This window comes from Sebastes fasciatus, chromosome 18 (assembly GCF_043250625.1).
Source record: "Sebastes fasciatus isolate fSebFas1 chromosome 18, fSebFas1.pri, whole genome shotgun sequence".
Lineage (NCBI taxonomy): Eukaryota > Metazoa > Chordata > Actinopteri > Perciformes > Sebastidae > Sebastes > Sebastes fasciatus.
Window position 1 is genome coordinate 12,810,576 of NC_133812.1, and position 22,379 is coordinate 12,832,954.

A 22,379-nucleotide genomic window follows, 5' to 3' on the forward strand; every position below is an offset into this window, starting at 1 on the left:
TGACTTTATTCTCATAATATTACAACTTTTTTCTCGTAATATTACGACGTATCTGAGATACATAAAGTATCTGAGTATATGTACATAAAAGTACTTGTGTGCATCATGTCTTTCACATGTCGAATTAAAATCGGCCTACATTAGAGTAAGATAAGATAAGATAAGATATTCCTTTATTAGTCCCGCAGTGGGGAAATTTGCAGTGTACAGCAGCAAAGGGGATAGTGCAAAAACAAGATGCATCAGCTAACACAGTAAAAAAAAGAGCTAAACAAAGTGTAACAAAATATGAACCATTTAAATAGAAGGAAGTATAAAAAAAAAAAGGAGCAGTATATACAGTTTTGACAATAAACAGACTATTAACACAATTGCACAAGTGGAAAATGATATTGCACAGTATGAATTACACCTGAGTAGTAAGTAGGACATACTTAACCAAATATAGATTTAAAAAAAGACATAACGACTGTAAGCAGTATGGTACATTAGTGAAGTCTATCATTTATAATTACAGAGGAATTGGGGTTTATGCTCCACATCATGATAAACAAAATGAAGCGGAACTGTGCAGCTTGTGTCTCCGGATTGTTTATGAGGTTGCACGTCTCGCGGCGCGTTGTAGCATTTAGCTTGTTGCTAGCATCGTCTGCGCCTCCTGGAAGGAGAAACTGATTCATTTTTGTGATGTTTCGCTAAAAAAGTGTCACTTTTTTGATGCAAACATGGCGCTGTCGATGGAGACGCAGCTGCAGAGCATCTTTGAGGATGTTGTGGTAATTTATTTACATTTATTAACATCAGATAGTCAGTTAGTTAGCATGTAGCATTAGCCGCTTCCTTTATATGTTCACTCCTGAAACTGCAGATGAATAACTAACAACAACAACAACACAGATAACGCTAGAGAGCTAAACACAGCTGCATTATATAGATAAACATACATTTATGAACATCAAACATTGAAACCTTTTCTAATGTAACATTTCAAAACAACTGGATGCTTTTACACTTTCTGCATTGTGGACTTTATTCACTCATTGCACTTGTTTCTAATAAGCATACTTGCATATTCACGTTTACAATGTACCTCATAGTTATGGATTACCTACTTTTATAATTGGGGAATGTTTTGTGACTTTAATAGTAATGACGTTGCTTCAAAAGTACAAGTTTGTCTTTGGGTTAATTACCATATGGCAGTGATAAGAAGCATTGAGAGAGAGGAAATACAATAATTTTGCACTGAAATTCATTTTGTATCCATAGTTAGCTCAGTTTGAGAGAAAGTACACATACAATAGACACACTGTTACCATAGACAGACAGACAAGTAAGACCCATCAGACAAAAAACTAAACACACCACAATTATTCATACATAACCCATTACAAAATGACCATCTGTCCTCTGGATTTACATGTCTTTAGCAGCACATTGATTATTATATAGCAACAGGATGGACTGAAGGACAAAAGCTTTCTTTAGCCTGATGCAGGTTAAATGTAGGGACTCTGAATCGCTTCTTGGAGGGCAGAAGTTGATATTCACCATTTAAAACATGTAAGGGATCAGAAGAGATGCTGTTGGCAAGTCTGAGCATACTCTTGTTGTGAGCTGCTTAAAAGGAGGCTCTTTCACAGGTTGGCCAATGATCTTCGCACAGATTTTAGTTTAGTTTTAAGTTTTACAGATATACTATTGAGCCAGGCTGTGCTGCAGTACAACAGGACACTAAAGTTAGACAAAGAAAGTAGGATTTACAGCTATGTCTGAATAACATATACTCACCTTAATCTCTACCAATATCAGGTTTAGCAAATTCTGACACCTGACGTCTGTGTGTACTGAGGCAACAGAGAAGACCGTTATTGTGATTACTATTATTAAGAAAGAAGTGGAAAGCTGTTAGATCAAACAACAGAAGAGGGATTTAAGAAAATAAAATGTTTTATTTCCTCCCACATAATATTTTCTCAATTTAATTTTCCTCCTCCTCTCCTCAGAAAACTGAGATGATAGAAGAGGCCTTTGCTGGGTAAGATGGCTCCGCTCACATTTCCTGTTGTTTTGTTATTGTGTGGTTAAAGCAGAGGCCTGTGCTTTGAAGCGAGTTCAACATACCCAGGGTGACTAACCCTAACGTGATCCCACTAACGACGGTGGTTATCAACTCAGTAAATTAACCCAGGGTTTCTCAATCGGGCCATGAGCGAGTTTACATAAAAGAGATGGTGTTTGCAGCATCTGACCAATCACAAACATGGATAAGTCTACTGTCAGCAGAGCGGCACATTTTACAAACCAAGAGCAAACTATAATATTAGACAAATACGAAGAAGTTAAACACATATTCCAGACTAAAATTAACACAGTTGAAGCTGCCAAATGTAGGAAGGACAGCTGGCAAAAGAAAAAAAATGCAGATGTGTGAATGCGTAAATTAACAGATTTATTAATTTAACGGAATACTCGAAAGTCAGATATAGTTGTCTAAATGGGGCGTTGATATTATAAAAAGCTTTCAGAATAGAATGGAGTAGATCACACTTCATTATGCCCTATGGTAATGAGGTGGCATGTGTGACTATTCCAGCCTTCTTTCAGCTGCGTCCCCGACAGCATAAAACCAGCTGTCCTTTCTGCATATGTCAGTTTAAACTGTGTTGTTTTTAGCATGGATTATGACTTAAACCTCTTTGTATTTGTGTGATCATACGATCGGTCAGTAGGCGATGCTTTTATACAAATTGACCTCTTATCACTGCTCCAGAGCAGGTTAAGTGTCAGCATAAGTTACCATGGCGATTTACCCAGTAAGAAGTGAACCACCATCGTAGGACTGAAAACCCTGAAGGGTTAAACCTGAAGTTACCTCGCTAACTCCAAATCCTGCTTCGTAGTACAGGCCTCAGGTCTGACTAGTTGTACAGTAGAAGGTGTAATGTTGATTTGTTACATACTTTATGGCTTAGCAGAAAAAACAAAACCGAATATGTTAAAGTGTGATTGTAAAATGAAATTCTGCAGGCTAAAATATCAGTTGTGTTGTGTTTTAGGATGTTCATGGACACTCCAGAGGATGAGCGGACCAAACTGATCAGTTGTCTGGGAGCCTTCAGACAATACTGGGGGACACTACCACAGGTGTCTAATCACACAGAGACAGATACGTGCTTGCACATGAATTAATGAATGATCGGCTGGATGTCTTCAATTCCCTCCATGTCTTTCTGCAGGAGTCTCATGAACAGTGCGTGCAGTGGATAGTGCGGTTTATACACAGCCAGCACAGTCCCAAAAGGATTTCCTTCCTTCACGACTGTTTAGCAATGGCTGTGGAGACCAGTCTGTTACCTCCCAGGTACACACACACTCACACACACACACACACACACACACACACACACACACACACACACACGCACACGCACACTCATAAGCCCCATTTCCACCATAGGAACTTCCCCCTGAACTAGGAACATTTTGAGGAACTCATTGCATTTCGCCCGCAGGGACCAGGGTCTACATTAAGTTCCGGGGACATTTTCCGGGGCCTTTTTACCCACAAAAATGGCCCTGGTCGAGGGGTAGTACTTTCGGAAACTACATGAACTTTCGGGGTTGAGTTTGCAGGGATGACCGTTGCTGATTGGTGAAACGCACACACAGCACCACTGCTTCAACGGCTTGAACTCGTGTACTGCTTCATTCATAAACAAGGAAGTACTCTAGTTTCGATTTAGGGCCATTTTAGAGCATTTCTCTTTGTTTGATAAACTTGAAAGTAAAGTTAGGCTCTGCTGCTGGCCTCCTGACTCATTAAAATAAAGACAGAGAGTAATCTTCACAGGTCTTTAGACTGCGGTGGAAACATAGACAACAGTGGGCTGAAGGAACCTTTTAGTTCCTTAAAAGTAGTGATGGGGACTAAAAAGTCCCAGGAACTTTTGGTGGAAAGCCGGCTTTAGTTCCATGAAAAGTAGTCCCTGGACTTAAGTTACCAGGAACTTCTTGGTGGAAACGGGGCTATACACACTTACAAAGGCCTACAGCATGCATGAATTTACAGTCTGGGCTTGACAGAGTCCCGTGTTATCCAGTTAATTTGCTTATGCTTTATTTATTTTTTATAGGCTGCAATATCACTGTCAGCTCTTGCCTTAAAATATAATTAGAATAGATTAATCATCCATATGGTTTATAATAATACCATAATTGAAAGTATTACTTTTCATTTATATGATACATAAAGTTTCATTAACATGTTAATCTGTTTAAAGCTGTGACATATCACAAACACATTATGTGCACTGTCTCTTATCTATTATGTCAGTTATTTGTCTTAATCGCCCATCTGATGAATCTCTTTGTCTGTCCGAAGGATGGTGTGTGTAGCTCTGATAAGCTCGGACAGTTTGGAATGGGAGAGGACTCAGCTGTGGGCGTTGACTTTCAAACTGATTCGCAAGATCATTGGAGGGGTGGACTACAAGGTCTCACACACACACACACACACACACACACACACACACACACACACACACACACATAAGTACAGCTGAGACAATTCATCAACAATCTCAATCATAAGAAGCTCTTAAAATGAATACAAATTAAATAAAATAAATAACATCCTCTTGTGGTCTACAGTACTCTGACTAACGCGTTTGTCATCTTTTCTTAACAGACAGTTGTTGAAGTTGAAATCTTCCATCACAGGATATGTTTTCATGTAAAATGTGTTTGTTTCAGGGTGTTCGAGACCTGTTGAAAGCTGTCCTGGATAAAATTCAATCCATTCCCATCACTGTCAGCTCAGCTATAGTCCAACAGCTTCTGGCCGCCAGAGAGGTTCTTTCACTTATTTGTGATTTCTTTCTAATTTTCACTTGTTTGAATAATTATCTGAAAACTTCTCAAATCTATTGCTTTAATTTCTTACTCTGTGTGTACTCCAGGTGGTGGAGTACATCCTAGACAGAAATGCCTGCCTACTGCCAGCCTACTTTGCCATCGCAGAAATCAGAAAACTGTATCCAGAGGGACAGCTATCACACTGGGTAAGTGTGAGTTTCTTGTGTACGTGTGTGTATGTGTGCAGCTTTGTCATGTGTATCTAACAAATGTTTCTATTTTATTTTCTCTCTTTCATTCGGTCTCTCTTTTGTAGCTTTTAGGCAGTTCGATATCAGACTTTGAGAACAGTTTCAGACCCACAGCCAGAATCAACTCTATCTGTGGTAAGAGACACAAATACACACCCACACCCCCAAAATATTGATCAAAAAGATATCAAGTTTTTTTAGTTTTGTTGTTCTCAAGGGTTCTTGTTTTTGGCAAACTCTTCTTCATGCTTTGCCGAAGCTTTAACGAAGTCCATTCCTTTTTGAAACCAGAATATGAACTAAAGGTGAAAAAGTTGAATATGATATAAAGGAGGGAAAAGCTGATTATGTACAACTATAAAGAGACACAAATAGAGATTTAGGTGGTTTCTATTGAGCACTCTGTGGCTAACTCAACACTTACTTGTATGCCACATTGCATGCCACAGATTTATGACTTAGGGGTCCACCAAAGTGTTTTTTTCCCCAGCTGAAAACACCAGGCGCTCTTCTGTAAATGCTAAGTTGGGAGCACTTGAGAGCGCTTTGGAGGCGCAGCGATTTTTCATCGTAGACGCTTTGGTTTCATCTGGTTGCTATGATACCGAATATCTACTGAAGTAAACATGTCGGCACAAGCTAGAGTAGTTTCTCTGGCCCTTGCTCTGGATGAAGGGAAAGCTGGAGCATGTAGGGAGAGAGGACGGACCTGCCGATCTATGTGGGTTCATGAGATTTTGTGGGCGAGCATACATCTCGGGGAGTACGATCGGTTCAGATTTAGATCAACTTTATTATCCCACATGGGGAAATTAGTTTGGTCCAGTGGTCAACATAAAGTCCACAGTAAAAACAAGAGCATAACATATACAATAAGACCACAACATACTTATAATAATAAAAAACGTTTGATCACGCCTTTGTGGAAGGCTATTTGTCCCCCCCTTCCTCCACTGTGATTGGACGGCAGGGTAAAATGTGACAGTGACGAGTGCAGCGTTTTACCCAAAGGTGAACATTTTTCAACTGTCGGCAACCTGAAAAAAAAAACTCCAAACGTGCTGCGATCGGCGCAGAATAGACGCTCGGCGCCTCCTCCTGCTGCTGGCGTTTTTACCATAGCGTAAATATGCAGCGTTCCCATTTCAAAGCAAAAAAAATACGCTGGCCCCAGGAAAAAAACTCTTTGGCGGTCATAGCCCCTTATAGTCTTTGAGTGAAGTACATAATGCAACTCATGCGATGTATGTGCAGTAGTGCGCCTGTTTAGTCATTCCATGTGTGAATGTGTCCGCAGGTCGGTGCAGCTTGTTACCAGTGGTGAATAACAGCGGAGCCATCTGTAACTCCTGGAAATTAGACCCCACTACTCTCCGCTTCCCTCTGAGAGGCATACTGCCATTTGACAAGGTATCATATTAACATAGCACCACACAAGCATTTACACACACACACACACACACACACACACATACACACACACACACACACACACACACACACACACACACACACACACACACACACAGGTACACATAAGCAGTAATGAATTGTATGTTTTTTGTGTGTAGGACCTGTTTGAGCCGCAGACGGGCTTGCTGCGCTACGTTTTAGAACAGCCATATTCAAGAGAAATGGTGTGCAACATGTTAGGACTCAACAAGCAGGTATGACAACCTTTTCTTCTACTTCTGCTTTGTTGCTTCTATACCAGGCCCTCCACCTGCCCTCACTTTTCCTTTGACTATCTTTATCGACTCTCCCCTTTCTTTTTAATTTTGGCCACCCCACTCAGAGCTCTGCTCCCTTCTTCCTCCTACTTCCTTGTTCTCCTTCTTTTTTTCCTCTCTTCTGCTCCTCGTCTGTTGTTCTTTTTTTCTCCTTGACTTATTCCTCTTCTTCTGCTCTTTCTGTTTGTTTCCTTTCTTTTTCCCCTTTTTAATTTCCTCCCCACCTTTTTCTCTTTTGACACCCCTCTCCTCCCTTGTTGCCCTGGTAACACAGCTATGTAAGACCATATGTAAAAAGCAAGCCAATGCAGTGAGCTTGACCCATAATGCACTGGTGTTAGTTTTCCCTGTTGGTTTCATGCAGTTTCAACTCAGCCCAGCTCACTGAGCACCATAGACACAGTTTGACCAGCTCTCAGACTGTTGCCGCTGCTAACACAAAGCAATAATCAACACTGACCAGAGCTCTGATTTTTTTTTCCCCTCATATTTTGAATATGAACAAATAACCCAGAATCCAGTGTGTCTGTTTGAATTGGCTGAGTTGACGCTAACTGTGCTGAACGGACAGTGAACAACCTAGCTCCTTAGTCACCACTTTCTCTCTCTCTGTCTCTCCTTTTTTCCCCTCTCTTGTTTCTTTCTCCTTCTTCCTTTGTTTCTCTCTCTTTTGTCCTCTGGTTGTGTGTTGTGTTTGTCTATCTCTCTTGCCATGCGCTCTCTAGACTCTGAACATTGCCCAGGTATGTCGTTGTTCCTCTTCCTGGTCACCCCGACCTACCAACTAACCAGCCCATTGGACGCTTAGCTTTTTTTTTTTTAGGCACGCTGATGTCATAGAAATGGGAAACTGGACAAATAAAAAAAAGAAGAAAACTTGAGATGGAGTGGAGAGAAATGCTACAGAGCTTGAGATGGTCACAGCAGGGCTTCATAGAGAGATACTCAGTAGAAAGAGACAGATGTGGCCAAATATATACTGGGCAGGTACATAAAGCAGCAGCAGGTTGATCGATGTTTATGGATCATCAACCATGGATTGCTTGTTCAATTAATAGAGTAGTGTTTCTGATAATCAGTATTTATATATTAGACAATATTCTGAGCAAAATAAGTAATCCCTCCCAAAATACAATTCCTGTCTTATTATAATAGTGCAGGCTTTTGTAAAGGGAAAATAAATCATTAATTACTGGTCACCACAAATGCTCATAGAGCAGGAATAGTAAGTCAGCTCTGTCAATGTTTTACTGCTTAAATTTATACTCAGTAATGTTTTTGCAACATTGGAATTGTTTATTGTAATGTTTAATATTCTCTCATCTATCCTTTAGTATTTTTCTATATCATTCCCTATATTCTTATGTATATTTGCCGTGCTGCAGCCCAATTTCCATACATCGATCATTTAAGATTTAATTTCTCAGTTGACTTAATTTCAAGTCAACTGAGCTAACTGACGCTCATCATACAGATTTTTATTCCAGACTGAGACAGTTAAAGACTCTGCAGTGGAGTTTTGGTCACCAGAAAACAGTGTTTTTAGTTCCAGCCGTGTCTGTGGTTCCAGCTAAAAAGCTGACATTAAGTATTTCTGATTCAAACCCTGCTGTTGACATTTCAAGTCCTGCTGCACTGCATGTGTGAATGTAGTCTGGTCCTTGCCTGTTGTTAGCGAGGTCCTCTCGTGTCTGACCTCATGCTGCTTCCTGTTGGTCTGACCTGGGCAAAACTACCCTATTTAGACTAAATAGTGGTCTTGACTCGTACCACGATATAGTTTATTATGCTTTGCAATTCAAGTAATAACAGGAAGACCAGCTCTACTGCTACATCAGGTCAATTTATCATGATCAATGTATTTATTTTTTAGGTAGGCATTGAGAGTTGGTGGATCTTAATGATTTTCTCATTGTCATGTCTTCTACTTCCAGTCTAAGCTAACTAATTGATGCTTTGATGCTGCAGTATATTAGTGAACCGTATTCCTATGCAACTTGTGGCGTCCAGTCAATTAATTGCTTTTGCGAAAATGATAAAGGCTTCTTAAATGAGTGGAGCTTATAATTGGTAACGTTCATGCTCTGCTAACTTCACTTTCCATTCCTTTATAAACGTATGTATTCTCCAAAGAGTACCTCTTGACTTTCCAGTTTAGAGATGGAGTGATATTTTTTGTAATTATTAAGTTCACTGGGATAGCAGCATACAAATTTCAATTGCATGTGCATAGGCAGCTTAAAAAAAAAATAGAAGACATGACAAAGTGTGTGCTCCCTACGCTCATTTTTAGTTTTTAGTGTTTTGATCAGTGTTTTGCCCAGGTCGGCTGATGAGTGATTCTGATTGGCTGTCTGAGTGGACGAGTGAACTCCGACCTGTGTTGTGTGATGTTCATTGGTTGACGCGTGGTTGATTTTTATTTTATTTTTCCTCCAGTTTGTACCTTGTCCATCGTAGTTTTACATTCTTGATTAACGGTACTGAGCTGCAGTGCATATTGAACTACAAGCAACAGCTTCCCTGCTCATGTGTTTTAAACTAGACTTTTATATGCCGATCACTAAATGATCAAAATGACTGATGAGGGCTTTGGGAAATACTGATCGACATTTATCACCATTTTCTGACGTTTTAAAGACCAAACAACTAAATTGATTAATCTAGAAAATAATCAACAGATTAATCGACAATGAAAATTGTTAGTTGCAGCCCTACATAAGCTAGATGAAATTGACAGAAAAGACTACTGAGAGCAGCATTTCAACCCACGATGGTCAGTGATCCCTTTAGCAAACAGTATGACACTTCAAAACACAGAGTCTGAATTGCTAACTTAGTTTAACAGTTAACCATTTGTGATCACTATCAGTGGCAGATAGATACCTATTGGGAAAAACGTGGGTTGAGAGACAGTTACCTTGACATGTAGATACACATCCGTTTGCCATTGGTTGAGCCTGGTATGTTTGTAGAGGAAGTGGATTATAGACCAGCCACTGGTATGGTTTTACTGTTGCTAGGACACTGGCTTTGGGATGTAACTTGGTAAGCCATTGGGCTGATTTCTCTGTACAGTAGACAGAAGATATGCCTGTGGATCTTTCTCTCTTTCTCTCTCTTTTTCTTTGATTTTCTCTTGCCCTCTCTCTTCCTGTGTGAGCATGTGCGTGCGTGCGTGCGTGTGTGTTTGGTGACAGAGGAAGAGAAGTGACGGTCAGCAGCCTCACAGCTCCTCTTCTTCCTCCCAATCACACCACCTCCCCACCTTGAACCTTCCCAAACCCGATAGCCTGCATGCAGGAACGTGTTGCACTGTTTGGTTTGGTGCTGTTCTGTGTCATATTGTGCTGCTCTGTGCTGTGCCGTTTAGTTCCTTGCTATGTTGTATCCCAGTTGTGTGAGAAAAGGCTGTGTTAAGACCTACAGTGGTAGCCACTGCAGAGATCCACACTCCTTCTGCCTGTCTGGTGGGTGAAGTTAAGGTGCCCACCCTGGGGTTAATAGGACAATGTCAGTACTAGTAGGGCTGTGTATTTGCAAAAATCTGGCGATACGATACAAATCATGATACAGGACGATTCAATATATTGCAATTTACTGCGATACTGTAAGCAGGGTGATATATTGCAATTTATTTATTTATTTTTTTAGGAAAACTGTCATAGTATACACACCCAGAAATACACCAATTTAGAATAGGCAAAAATAAAAGATTTATACTGCATGCAAGGAGAATCGATACAGCATTGAACAAAATACTATCACGATACTCATGTGTATTGATATTTTCTTACAACCCTAAATATTAGTAGTTTTTAATATTTCCAGATCTTTGAAAAATTTAACAAATGACAAGACCAGTGTCTTGTTTTGGCATGAAATTATGTCCTTAATGTCGGGTACTAAGAATGTTTTTCATGCAACTCAGCATTTCAGTTCTGTGGATAGCCCAATGCTTCAATCCATTATTGGTTTAATGGTGCCATGTCCAGTGTAAGGCAAGCTACTTCTGGTCAAGCTCAGTTTTACTTTTGTTACAGTATGTTTACATTAACAGTATTTACATAATTTTAATCTAATTTCCTTTATTGATACGGGCCATGCACATTAATCAACATGCAAGTGTGGCGATGTTAGCTGCTAATTATCAACTGCAGTCCTTTGGCAGGATGTTCTAAAAACCAATTACCTTCTCAAAATGTCCATGTTTATATTTACTTGTCCGGATTAGCTTGTGAGTTCAGTGCTAATTGACTGCCGTGTGCTACCCACAAGCACACAAACCTTCTTTTGTGATTGGTTCACTCCACGTAAAACCTTCACGTAAGATTGCTGCAACCTTTTGCGTGCACTGGAGCTGTAGCAGGAGATTTGACAAAACTCTTACTGGGTCCAAATTACAACTTGGCAAATTACTGGAGCCATGTGGACACTTAAGTTTAGCAGCTGTTCCTATATAATAACATCACAGGAAAATTACCAGAACATTTGGGGATAAAGGTAAATGTGGAAAAGGGGCCACAGTAAAGTTTACCCAGCTGACAGAGGCAGGAAGGAGATGCCGTCCTGCATGGAAGAAGGGATGGGAAAAGGTTTTATAAGTCAATGTCTAACAATTGTTGGAGCATCTATTATAACATGAAGATGTTGTGTATGTAAAGTAATTTAACGATGGTGTCTCCCACATTCTCTCCCTCCCTCTGTCTGTCTTTCTTCTCCCTTCCTTTCCCTCTGTCTTTTCACGTCTCTCTCACCCCTTTTTCTCTTCTGTCTCTTTCTGTCCTCGGACACCTTACTCTCCCTCTCTCTGTTTAACTTCCTCTCTCTCCTGCCCACTATTTCCTTTATCCTTTAACACTCCCGTCCTCCCCCGTCAGCAGAAGCAGCGTTGCCCAGTGCTGGAGGAGCAGCTGGTGGACCTCGTAGTGTACGCCATGGAGCGCTCCGAGACCGAGGAGCACTTTGACGCCGACATCGGAGGAACTAGCCAGCTGCTGTGGCAGCACCTCTCCTCCCAGCTCATCTTCTTTGTGTTGTTTCAGTTTGCAAGCTTCCCTCACATGGTGCTGTCGTTACATCAAAAGGTAAGAGGAGGGGAGATAGCAGAGGGAGGAAGAGTTAACCATCCTAATAATGGGTAATTGGATTTTGGCTTGATTTGATTTATTGACAGTATTCTTACATGTATTTATAAAATACAACATAATAAACTTTGTCATGGAATAAAATGTTTTGGTCAGAAAGCAAACAAGTGAAAAGTATCACAGACACCTACAAAAAGACATCATATAGAAGATAACAACTGCATGACTTTAGCTCAATATGCAATGAAATAAGAAATAAAACATAAAAAAAAACTAAGAATCATAAGACATTTTACAAGACATTTAAGACATCCTCATTCTATAAGGTAATACCATCTAGCAGCCATTGTTTAGCCTTTGCCTTAAAGGCAGGAGAATTTGAATATCACATCCACAAACGGTAACTGCTAATAGGAAATCAAGCAACTGGAATTCAGCTTAAGAACATACATTTCAAAAACATAATGTCGGGATCCATTAAAGACAAATGTATAAGCCTCTGCCAGCAAGTTAATACCAGCTCTCTGGTCTTTGTGGCTCCTGAGAAATGTAGGTAAAAACTAAATGAAGCAAAATTTACAAGGCAAATACAAAAGTATTCAAGAGTGGGTGTTTAATTGATAAAACGGGTATCAACTGATGTGACCCGTGTTCTTGTCTTTCCCTCTCTATAGCTTGCATGCAGAGGACTCATTAAAGGGAGAGACCACCTGATGTGGGTCTTGCTGCAGTTCATATCAGGAAGCATTCAGAAGAACGCCTTAGCCGACTTCCTGCCTGTCATGAAGCTCTTTGACCTGCTTTACCCAGAAAAAGAGGTACACATCTGCCAAGAAATGATTTTTGTTTACTGCAATCATTATTACCAGTGCCCGATTTGAGTGTTTTTGTTGGCTGCAGTGCAGCAGTCGTGGTAAAAGTCGTGGTAGAAGTTGTGGTAGCAGTAGTAGAAGTGGTAGTGCTAGTGATTGCAATTTGTTCTATATGTAACCACTTCATAGGCAGTACCATCAGACTAATCTGTGTTTTCTCTCCCCCTCCAGTGCATCCCAGTTCCAGACATTAACAAGCCTCAGTCGACTCATTCTTTTGCCATGACCTGCATCTGGATCCACCTCAACCGCAAAGCCCAGAACGACAACTCCAAACTACAGATACCCATACCACACTCTCTGAAACTACACCATGAGTACGTATCTTTAAGATACTGGACCTTGAAATGATGTGCTTTACATCAATAAATACCTCAAGTGTACACCAAAATACTTTACCTAGGTAATAGTTAAATATAACCCTAGCAAACATATATATCACGTTCCTGCTTCCCTCCTTCCCTCCTGTCTGTTAGGTTTCTCCAGCAGTCGCTGCGTAACAAGACTCTCTGCATGTCCGACTACAAGATCGCTCTGCTGTGTAACGCCTACAGCACCAACTCGGAGTGCTTCACTCTGCCGATGGGCGTCCTGGTAGAGACCATCTACGGAAACGGATCTATGAGGATCAACCTACCCGGCACCAACTGTATGGCGTCAGGGTCTGTCACCCCGCTGCCCATGAACCTGCTGGATTCACTCACAGTGCATGCAAAGATGAGGTAAGGGAAAGCGAAGGATGTACAGATGAAAAAAATGTATGATTTTAAGATGGATAGATGGTGAATTGTACAGAGAGCTACACAGATAATTTATTAAAATGCATTTAACTGTCTCTTTGTCCCTCTCCTGCCTGCCTCCAGTCTGATCCACAGTATCGCCACTCGGGTAATAAAGTTGGCCCAAGCCAAATCCAGCAACGCCCTGGCACCCGCGCTGGTAGAAACATACAGCAGACTGCTGGTCTACATGGAGATCGAGTCGCTGGGCATCAAAGGATTCATCAGTAAGTTACAGAAACATTTGAATTCACAGCTGCGTTGTGAAAAGTTGTTAACTTCAGATGCAGAAAGTGTAATTTGCGTACCTCACTTCAGTATCTCATCTTTATGTTCCCTGAAGGATAATCGTTGACTGTCACAGTACAGAGCGTTATCACTCTTCCAGCATGTCCTAGTCCGATTTATATTCAGTCTTCACTGCTCGTCCACCTTGCTGCATTTTGAGCAGACTGGCTCAGATCATTTGTGTTTAACACAAATTTGTCTCTCCACGCCAGCAGACGCAATTTGAATACATATTAATAATAATCCCTCTGTCTGTTCAGGCCAGTTGCTGCCTAACGTATTTAAGTCTCACGCTTGGGGAATCCTGCACACATTACTGGAGATGTTCAGCTACAGGATGCACCACATCCAGCCGCACTACCGAGTCCAGCTGCTGAGTCATCTTCACAGTCTGGCTGCTGTGCCCCAGACCAACCAGAACCAGCTGCATCTGTGGTAATGTGAACATATATTCTACATTTTGAACAGATACAAAATGTGCGATTAATCACGATTAACTATGAACAATCATTTGATTAATTGCAATTAAATATTTGAATTGATTGACATCCCTAATAACATTGTACATGTGTTGTTTTCATTGTTCCCACCTCCACTGAAGATAGTTTAGAAAATACAAAAGCAGAATCACAAGAATGATAATAGTCTCTCTCTCTTGTCATCTATCTTGCTGTCTTTGTGTCTCTGTCCCCAGTGTTGAGAGCACAGCTCTGCGGTTGATCACAGCTTTGGGGAGTTCAGAGGTTCAGCCCCAGTTCACCCGCTTCCTCAACGACCCAAAGACGGTTCTGTCAGCGGAGTCTGAAGAGCTGAACCGGGCCTTGATCCTCACTCTGGCCAGAGCCACACACGTCACAGGTAGCGCTTACTCTACATTTACCTCTTTAGATCTTTGCTTTCTTGAGGTCTATTTGCTGCTCTCTCTGTATTTTTCTTTTGTTGGTTTGTGTCTTTCCCTCCTTACCATACCTGTAAATGTAATTGACCCTGTTTTCCATATATATATTTTTAAATAACCTGCTTTGCGTTTGTGTGTAGATTTTTTCACAGGGTCCGACTCCATCCATGGGACTTGGTGTAAAGACATCCTCCAGACAATCATGAACTTCACGCCTCATAACTGGGCCTCACACACACTGTCCTGCTTCCCTGCTCCACTACAGGTGCACTATGATCACTTAAGCATGAATCCAGTTTTATATAATCTCTGATGCATTAATCATTTTGTAATGACTCCCACCTCTCTCTCTCTTCCTCTCAGGCGTTCTTCAAACAGAACAATGTTCCTCAGGAGTCTCGATTCAACCTGAAGAAGAACGTGGAAGAGGAGTACAGGAAGTGGAAATCCATGGCCAACGAGAACGACATCATTACTCACTTCTCCATGCAGGGCTCACCCCCACTGTTCCTCTGTCTGCTGTGGAAGATGCTGCTGGAGACGGACCACATTAACCAGATAGGCTTCAGGTTTGGAGTCATTATTTTGTGTCTCTACAGATACACTTTCACAGAATCCACACAAATATGTATTTATTATATACAGTCACAGGCACACACATTGAAAAGTGTACTTTGTGATTTTTTTATTTATTAACCAACAAAAAAAATATATTAAAATGTGAAATTAAAAGCAAATCTCTGTAAATTGACTTAAATTAATTACAAATACATAGCACAGTGCAAGTTCCCATCACTTTTTTTCCCACGTGTTACATTCAGTGTCACCACAGAGTGTGTTTTGATGAAGCATGTGGTAACGCTGCACCTCACCACTGATGTTCTGGCATTTTGTACACTAATTGGCCCGAGGAGGGGGGGGACGTTCCCAAGTCTCCAAACAACATCTGTGGCTAATTGATCCAGCGGGAGTTCGTTGTATTGGGATGATGAGTTGACTGCAGCCTCATTTTGTGTCCCTCAGGGTCTTGGAGCGTATCGGGGCTCGTGCACTGGTGGCTCACGTGCGAACGTTTGCCGACTTCCTCGTCTACGAGTTCTCCACGTCGGCCGGCGGACAGCAGCTCAACAAGTGCATCGAAATACTCAACGACATGGTCTGGAAATACAACATCGTCACCCTGGACAGACTCATTCTGTGTCTGGTGAGGAGACATTTTCATATAAAGAAATATATATATACACTATATGACAAAGGTCTGTGTGTCTCACTTCTCTTCTCCTCTGCGTCCAGGCGATGCGTAGCCACGAGGGCAACGAGGCTCAGGTTTGCTACTTTATAATCCAGCTGCTGCTGTTGAAGCCCAACGACTTCAGGAACCGAGTCAACGATTTTGTCAAGGAGAACGCTCCTGAGCACTGGCTGCAGAGTGACTGGCACAACAAGCACATGAGCTACCACAAGGTACCCAAAACTGTTAAAAAAGTAATGTCACATCCTCACCACAGAAGATCCATCTGATTCAGATCAGCATAAAACAGTAAAATGAAGAGAGAAACCCAGGTCTGAAGTCAACAGTGTTTGTTGTTCCTTTACCAGAAATACCCAGAGAAGCTGTACTTTGAGGGACTTGCGGACCAAGTCAACCCTCCCATGCAACTCCAGCCTCAGTACCTGCCCATCTACTTTGGCAACGTGTGCCTGCGCTTCCTGCCCGTCTTTGACATCGTCATCCACCGCTTCCTAGAGCTTCTTCCTGTTTCCAAGTCTCTGGAAACGCTGCTGGACCATCTGGGAGGGCTGTACAAGTTCCACGGTGAGTAAGGTTGTCTTAAAAGTAGGGCTGTCAAAGGTAACGCGATAAGGCGTTCACGCAAATTTGTTTTAACGCCACTAATTTCTTTAATGCATTAACACAATCGATCTCTCAGAGTTTGTAACGGGCTCAGTTTTAAAGCTAGAAGAAGATACTGGCATCATGTAAAACTAGAAAACCTAAGGAATCCATTGGTACAAACTCTGTCATACTAGCTTGTCGCGAAGGAGGATATAGGCCAGTCATGGCCATTTTCAAAGGGGTCCCTTGACCTCTGACCTCAAGATATGTGAATGAAAATGGGTTCTTTGGGTACCCACGAGTCTCCCCTTTGCATACATGCCCACTTTATGATAATCACATGCACACTGACAGCTGTTGTTGCCTGTTGGCCTTGAGTTTGCCATGTTATGATTTGAGCATATTTTTAATGCTAAATGCAGTACCTGTGAGGGTTTCTGGACAATATTTGTCATTGTTTTGTGTTAACTGACTTCCAATAATAAATATATACACACATTTGCATAAAACGTGCATATTTGTCCACTCCCATGTTGATAAGAGTATTAAATTCTTGACAAATCTCCCTTTAAGGTACATTTTGAACAGATAAAAAATGTGAAATAATTTGCGATTAATCATGATTAACTATGGACAATCATGCGATTAAATATTGTGATCAATTGACAGCCCTACTTAAATGTAAGAAGACTGTGTGGATGAAAGACAAAGCAGGTTTAGAATGAGGAAAAAGAGCAATAGCAGTAAATTACATGGATGGAAAAAAGGGAAAGAAGGGCCATCTCCTGGGATGGGAATGAAATATTCAGACCATCGGGTTTTTTTGCACACTGATGTGTATTTTCTGCTGTGTTTGTGTGCAGACCGCCCAGTCACCTACCTGTACAACACACTCCACTACTACGAGCGACATCTGAGAGACCGAACCAACCTGAAGAGAAAACTGGTGCACGCCATCATGTCTTCACTGAAGGTGAGCAGAGGGAGATGAAGGAAGACACACACACAAGACAATACCTCATTATGTAACATCTTGTAAGGTGTATTATTGATTAAAACCATACATCTGTGTGGCATTTTTTGTAGGACAACCGTACCCCAGGATGGTGCCTTAGTGAAACCTATCTGAAGTTTGGCATGAACGCCAGAGAGGACAACGTGTGGATCCCTGACGACACCTACTACTGCAAGCTGATCGGACGCCTGGTGGACAATATCCTTCATTAATCTCCCCCTGTTGGTAGATGGATCCATCACTGTTCTCTCTAACTTGACCCTGATACTGACTAATAAACATCATGGGGCCTCTGGGGCACCTGAATAATACATTTACCTTCATGCCTCTTTGAGGACAGATAGAAAGTACTTTTAATTGAATCTCAGGTCATTTTATTGCAGCCAATGTAGCTGTTAAAACAAAAAGAAAATAAGATGGAAGTGGCTGTTTGGAGTGTCTCATGGATTGGTAGACAGAGACTATAAGCATGTAATTAATACAGGGTCACATCACACGTTCATGCCACTGCGAGTTTTATCCTCCCTAACTCTCTCTCACCCATGGCTGGCAAGTCACCCGGTCCCTTCCCCACCTGTGACTGGAGGTTCAATGAGTTCCCCAACCCCGCCGCCCACGCCCTGCACGTCACCTGCGTGGAGCTGATGGCTTTGGCCGTGCCGGGAAAAGACGTCGGCAACGCTCTGCTCAATGTCGTGTTGAAGAGGTACATTAGCTTTTAGGCAGTTAATGGCTCCGACTGATGAAAATTACGTCTTTTTTGTAACGATAAAGGTTATTTTGAGTTGGATGTGAATGATTGATGTTTTCTTTCACCTTCCAGCCAACCCCTGGTTCCCAGAGAGAACATCACAGCTTGGATGAATGCCATTGGACTTGTGATAACCGCACTTCCTGTAAGAAAAAAACCACTCATCACAGTCCTTAACTATTTGATGAATTCACACAGAGTTTGTTCACCATCTCCCCTCTTCTTCCAGGAGCCCTACTGGATCGTCCTCCACGACCGCATCGTGTCTGTGATCGGCTCTCCGGCGCTGACCTCGGAGACGGAGTGGGCGGGTTATCCCTTCGCCTTGCTGGACTTCACAGCCTGCCACCAGAGCTACAGCGAAATGAACTGCAGCTACGTGTTAGCGTTAGCACACGCCGTGTGGCATCACTCATCCATCGGACAGCTGTCTCTGATTCCCAAGTAAGGAAGTCTTCCTCAAGTCTCGGTCTTATTACTACCGACCCTCTCATCCTTCTTTATGCTCTTTAGCCCACACACATCATTCGTGGTTGCCATTTGTGTCTGTAGATTCCTGTCGGAGACGCTGAAGCCCGTCGTCCAGACAGAGTTCCAGTTACTCTACGTGTATCACCTGGTGGGGCCGTTCCTGCAGCGCTTCCAGCAGGAGAGGACACGATGCATGTTGGAGGTACACACAAACGTCTAATCATAGATGACGAGAGCAATAATTATGATTAAAACTAAGGCTGTCAAAGTTAACGCAATAATAATGCGTTAACGCAAATTTGTTGTAACGGCACTTATTTCTTTAACGCATTGAAGTGAAGATACTGGTATCATATGAAACCAGAAAACCTAATGAATCCATTGCTACCAACCTTCATACTAGCTTGTAACCAAGGAGGTTAAATAACGCTCCAAACTTGTGCTAAATTTCAGCAAGGAAAAACTGCCATGGCCATTTTCAAAGGGGTCCCTTGACCTCTGATCTCAAGATGTGTGAATGTAAATGGGTTCTATGGGTACCCACGAGTCTCCCCTTTACAGACATGCCCACTTTATGATAATCACATGCAGTTTGGGGCAAGTCATAGTCAAGTCAGCACACTGACACACTGACAGCTGTTGTTGCCTGTTGGGCTGCAGTTTGCCATGTTATGAGTTGAGCATATTTCTGATGCTAAATGCAGTACCTGTGAGGGTTTCTGGACAATATGTGTCATTGTTTTGTGTTAATTGATTTCCAATAATAAATATATACATACATTTGCATAAAGCAGCATATTTGCCCACTCCCATGCTGATAAGAGTATTAATTGCTCGACATTTTGAACAGATACAAAATGTGCGATTAATTGCGATTTAATATTTTAATTGATTGACAGCCCTAATTAAAACCCATAAAAACGATGCACAGTAAGGTTCCCTTTAACGTTAGTTTTTCTTTTTGATATATCCTTATATTTGTGCGTTTCAGATTGGCGTGGCCTTCTACGAGATGCTGCAGGCGGTGGACCAACAGTGCCAGCATCTCAGCTACATGGACCCAATCTGTGACTTCCTCTATCACATTAAATACATGTACACTGGAGACAGCGTGAAGGAGCAGGTGAGTGTGTTTTTTATTTTGTGTTTTTTTTCAATTCAACAAAAAAGTAAAAACGACTGGAGATGATTGGAGACCTTCGTCACCCAGACTTCAACTAAAGTCACATCTGTGAACTAGCAGCTCCTCAGGAGACAATCATGTGTTCTCCTTTTCCATTTTTAGCTTGAATCTGTCACCTCCTGTGCAGCAAGACAGCTCCCCGCTAGTGTCCAGACCTGACACCAGAGTTAATTAGAGGAGATGAAACTGTAGCTCTGTTGTAGCTCGAGGCTTAGACAAGTGTACTTTAATTAACTTTTCAAGTAATTAATTTAATAGACAAAGCCGCCATTGAACACTTAGAACAGTCTTAACTCGAGCTATAGGTGTTATATTTTGGGCGACGCGATTCAAACTGTGATGTTACATAATGGAAGATTCAAAACGTTTATTTGCCATTTGCTCAGGTACAGTGTACAAGGGCTTTGGAATTCTTGTGCGGCTCTCTGAAATATGATAAACACAATAAAATATGCACTTTATAATAAATAGAAAGTGCTTCCTTTTTGCTCTGATGCTCTGGTTGATGGTGTCGTAGCGGGTGTCTGGAGCTTCTCCACTTAAACAGTGTCTATGGAGGAGAGCTGTGTTCTTATGATCCTCTCTGCTGTTTTACTAGTCCTCTGGAGAGCTTTCCCTCTCCTTTAGTGTTGTGTTTCCACACAAGTTATACCACTGATGAGGACGCTCTCCACAAGACCTCTGTGGGCCTTAGGGAAGACACTGACAGCTCAGGCTTCCAGCTTTCTTCAGGGACATGATGAAATATAGCCGTAGCTGTGCCTTCTTGACAGTGGCTGAGGTGTCAGCACCGTTAATCCACAGAGGTTGCACAGTTGGAGCTTTTTCTTGCTGAAATCCAGGATTAGCTCCTTGGTCTTGTCAGTGTTGAGGACAAGACTGTTTTCCTCCCCATAGGCGATTGTCTCATCTGCGAATTTGAAAATGTAGCTTGAGTTTATGGGTAGACTGGCAGTCGTGAGTGTAGAGGGAAAAGAGTCTAGGGCAGGGCCAGTTTTTCTAGGTACTTCATGGCGACGGATGTGAGCACCACTGGACGGAAGTTGTTCATGCAGGTCGTATGTGGCTTTTTGGGAACCAGTACAATGACTGAGTGTTAAAAGTGTCTGTATACACCTCTGGCAGCTCAGCAGCACAAGCTTTCAAAACTCTAAGTGACACTCCCTGTTGCCTTTTGGGTGTTAAGCTGCTGCAGAGCCCTGAGAACCTGTGCGTCTGTCACCTGTAGTACGCTCTCCCCTGAGCCGCATGGTAGTGCTGGTGAAGTGTCCAGATGGGGGGTTGTCAAAGCGGGCGTAAAAAGCATCAAGTGTGTCTGGGAGGGTTGGTGTCAGTATACTTGTCTCCCTTGTAGTTTGTGACAGCCTGGATGCCCTGCCACATACTACGGGTATTGATGTTGTCCGCATGTGATACATTTTGACGCGGTAATCAATCTGTCTACATCTGTGTATTCATGTCTGTTCTCCATCTTTTCCTCTTTCTCTCCAGGTGGAGAAAATCATCATGACTTTGCGTCCGGCCATGAAGCTGCGACTGCGCTTCGTCACACACAGCAGCCTGACGGAGACTTCGTCATCAGCTGCCGCCGCTGTCTCCGCTTCCTCCGCCTCCTCCTCCACCCCTCAGCCCCCCGCCTCCGCACTGTTATTGTCCTCTGTCGCCGTCTCCTCGCCCTCCACACAGCACGCACACACACCTATGTAGATGAACACAAACACAGGTACAATCACTATGGACTTTTACAAACATAACCAAATCTAGGGCTGCTCGACTATGGCAAAAACGATTACGATTACTTTGGTCAATACTAAGATCACGATTATTTTACACATCGATTTTGGAAACATGCATTTAGGGTATTTCATTAGAGGATGAAAAGAGGAGATGTCACCCGTCATATCTTTAGGATACAACACATGCGCAGTAAAATCCGATCTGCACTCGCTGCAATTGAGCCAATAGCAGCGCACGACTGCAGCTCCAGTTACACTGCGCAGGTGTCATACCCCAGATCTCAAAACTGTGTCCAAGTCGACTTAGAGCCGGTAGCGCCGCACCACTACGGGGGACATACACCCGGCAAGGGCCAGCCAGCGCACGAGGGAATCCTCCCACACAGAGCGGTCATTCCTGAAAGCACACCGTTGTAAAGGAAAGAGGAGCGCTGGATTTATAACACGAGAGAGAACAAGAGCGTCATTGCGAAACGGAATGCGCCACAATAATCGTTTTATGTCGATTATCTTGTTTTCGTAATCGTTGGAAGCCAAAAATCGCGTTTGAAATTTGATTAATTGCACAGCCCTAACCACATCGCAGACCTAAACATTTTGTTTCTGAGTTTTCAGTTCTCCACT

The 22,379-nt window shown here is 42.2% G+C and overlaps 1 protein-coding gene across 4 annotated transcripts; it reads left to right on the forward strand.

Annotated features, from left to right (window-relative positions):
• The first annotated feature begins 594 nt into the window (after nucleotides 1–594).
• Nucleotides 595–21,877, forward strand: med23 (mediator complex subunit 23). Of its 4 annotated transcripts, none has more exons than XM_074614812.1 (31): nucleotides 595–776; nucleotides 2,007–2,038; nucleotides 3,060–3,147; nucleotides 3,240–3,364; nucleotides 4,385–4,496; nucleotides 4,756–4,854; nucleotides 4,962–5,063; nucleotides 5,174–5,243; nucleotides 6,406–6,518; nucleotides 6,680–6,775; nucleotides 7,564–7,581; nucleotides 11,719–11,925; nucleotides 12,600–12,743; nucleotides 12,969–13,114; nucleotides 13,274–13,519; nucleotides 13,661–13,803; nucleotides 14,125–14,299; nucleotides 14,559–14,722; nucleotides 14,903–15,027; nucleotides 15,126–15,331; nucleotides 15,786–15,966; nucleotides 16,056–16,226; nucleotides 16,362–16,578; nucleotides 17,463–17,572; nucleotides 17,686–17,812; nucleotides 18,155–18,320; nucleotides 18,438–18,510; nucleotides 18,595–18,809; nucleotides 18,918–19,038; nucleotides 19,828–19,959; nucleotides 21,511–21,877. In XM_074614812.1, exons 1-31 carry the CDS (start codon nucleotides 726–728, stop codon nucleotides 21,724–21,726), a joined length of 4,191 nt encoding a protein of 1,396 aa, XP_074470913.1. In that variant the 5' UTR covers nucleotides 595–725; the 3' UTR covers nucleotides 21,727–21,877. The 4 variants fall into 4 exon arrangements, with proteins under 4 accessions (XP_074470913.1, XP_074470914.1, XP_074470915.1 ...); XM_074614813.1 differs by having other exon boundaries at nucleotides 11,722–11,925; XM_074614814.1 differs by lacking the exon at nucleotides 7,564–7,581.
• The last annotated feature ends 502 nt before the right edge of the window (nucleotides 21,878–22,379 follow it).

Coding starts and splice junctions, on each gene's coding strand:
- med23 (XM_074614812.1), top strand. CDS start 726: ATGGCGCTGTCGATGGAGACGCAGCTGCAGAGCATCTTTGAGGATGTT. Junction 15,967..16,055: donor ACAGACTCATTCTGTGTCTG/GTGAGGAGACAT, acceptor CTCTGCGTCCAG/GCGATGCGTAGCCACGAGGG. Junction 18,321..18,437: donor CTCAATGTCGTGTTGAAGAG/GTACATTAGCTT, acceptor TTCACCTTCCAG/CCAACCCCTGGTTCCCAGAG.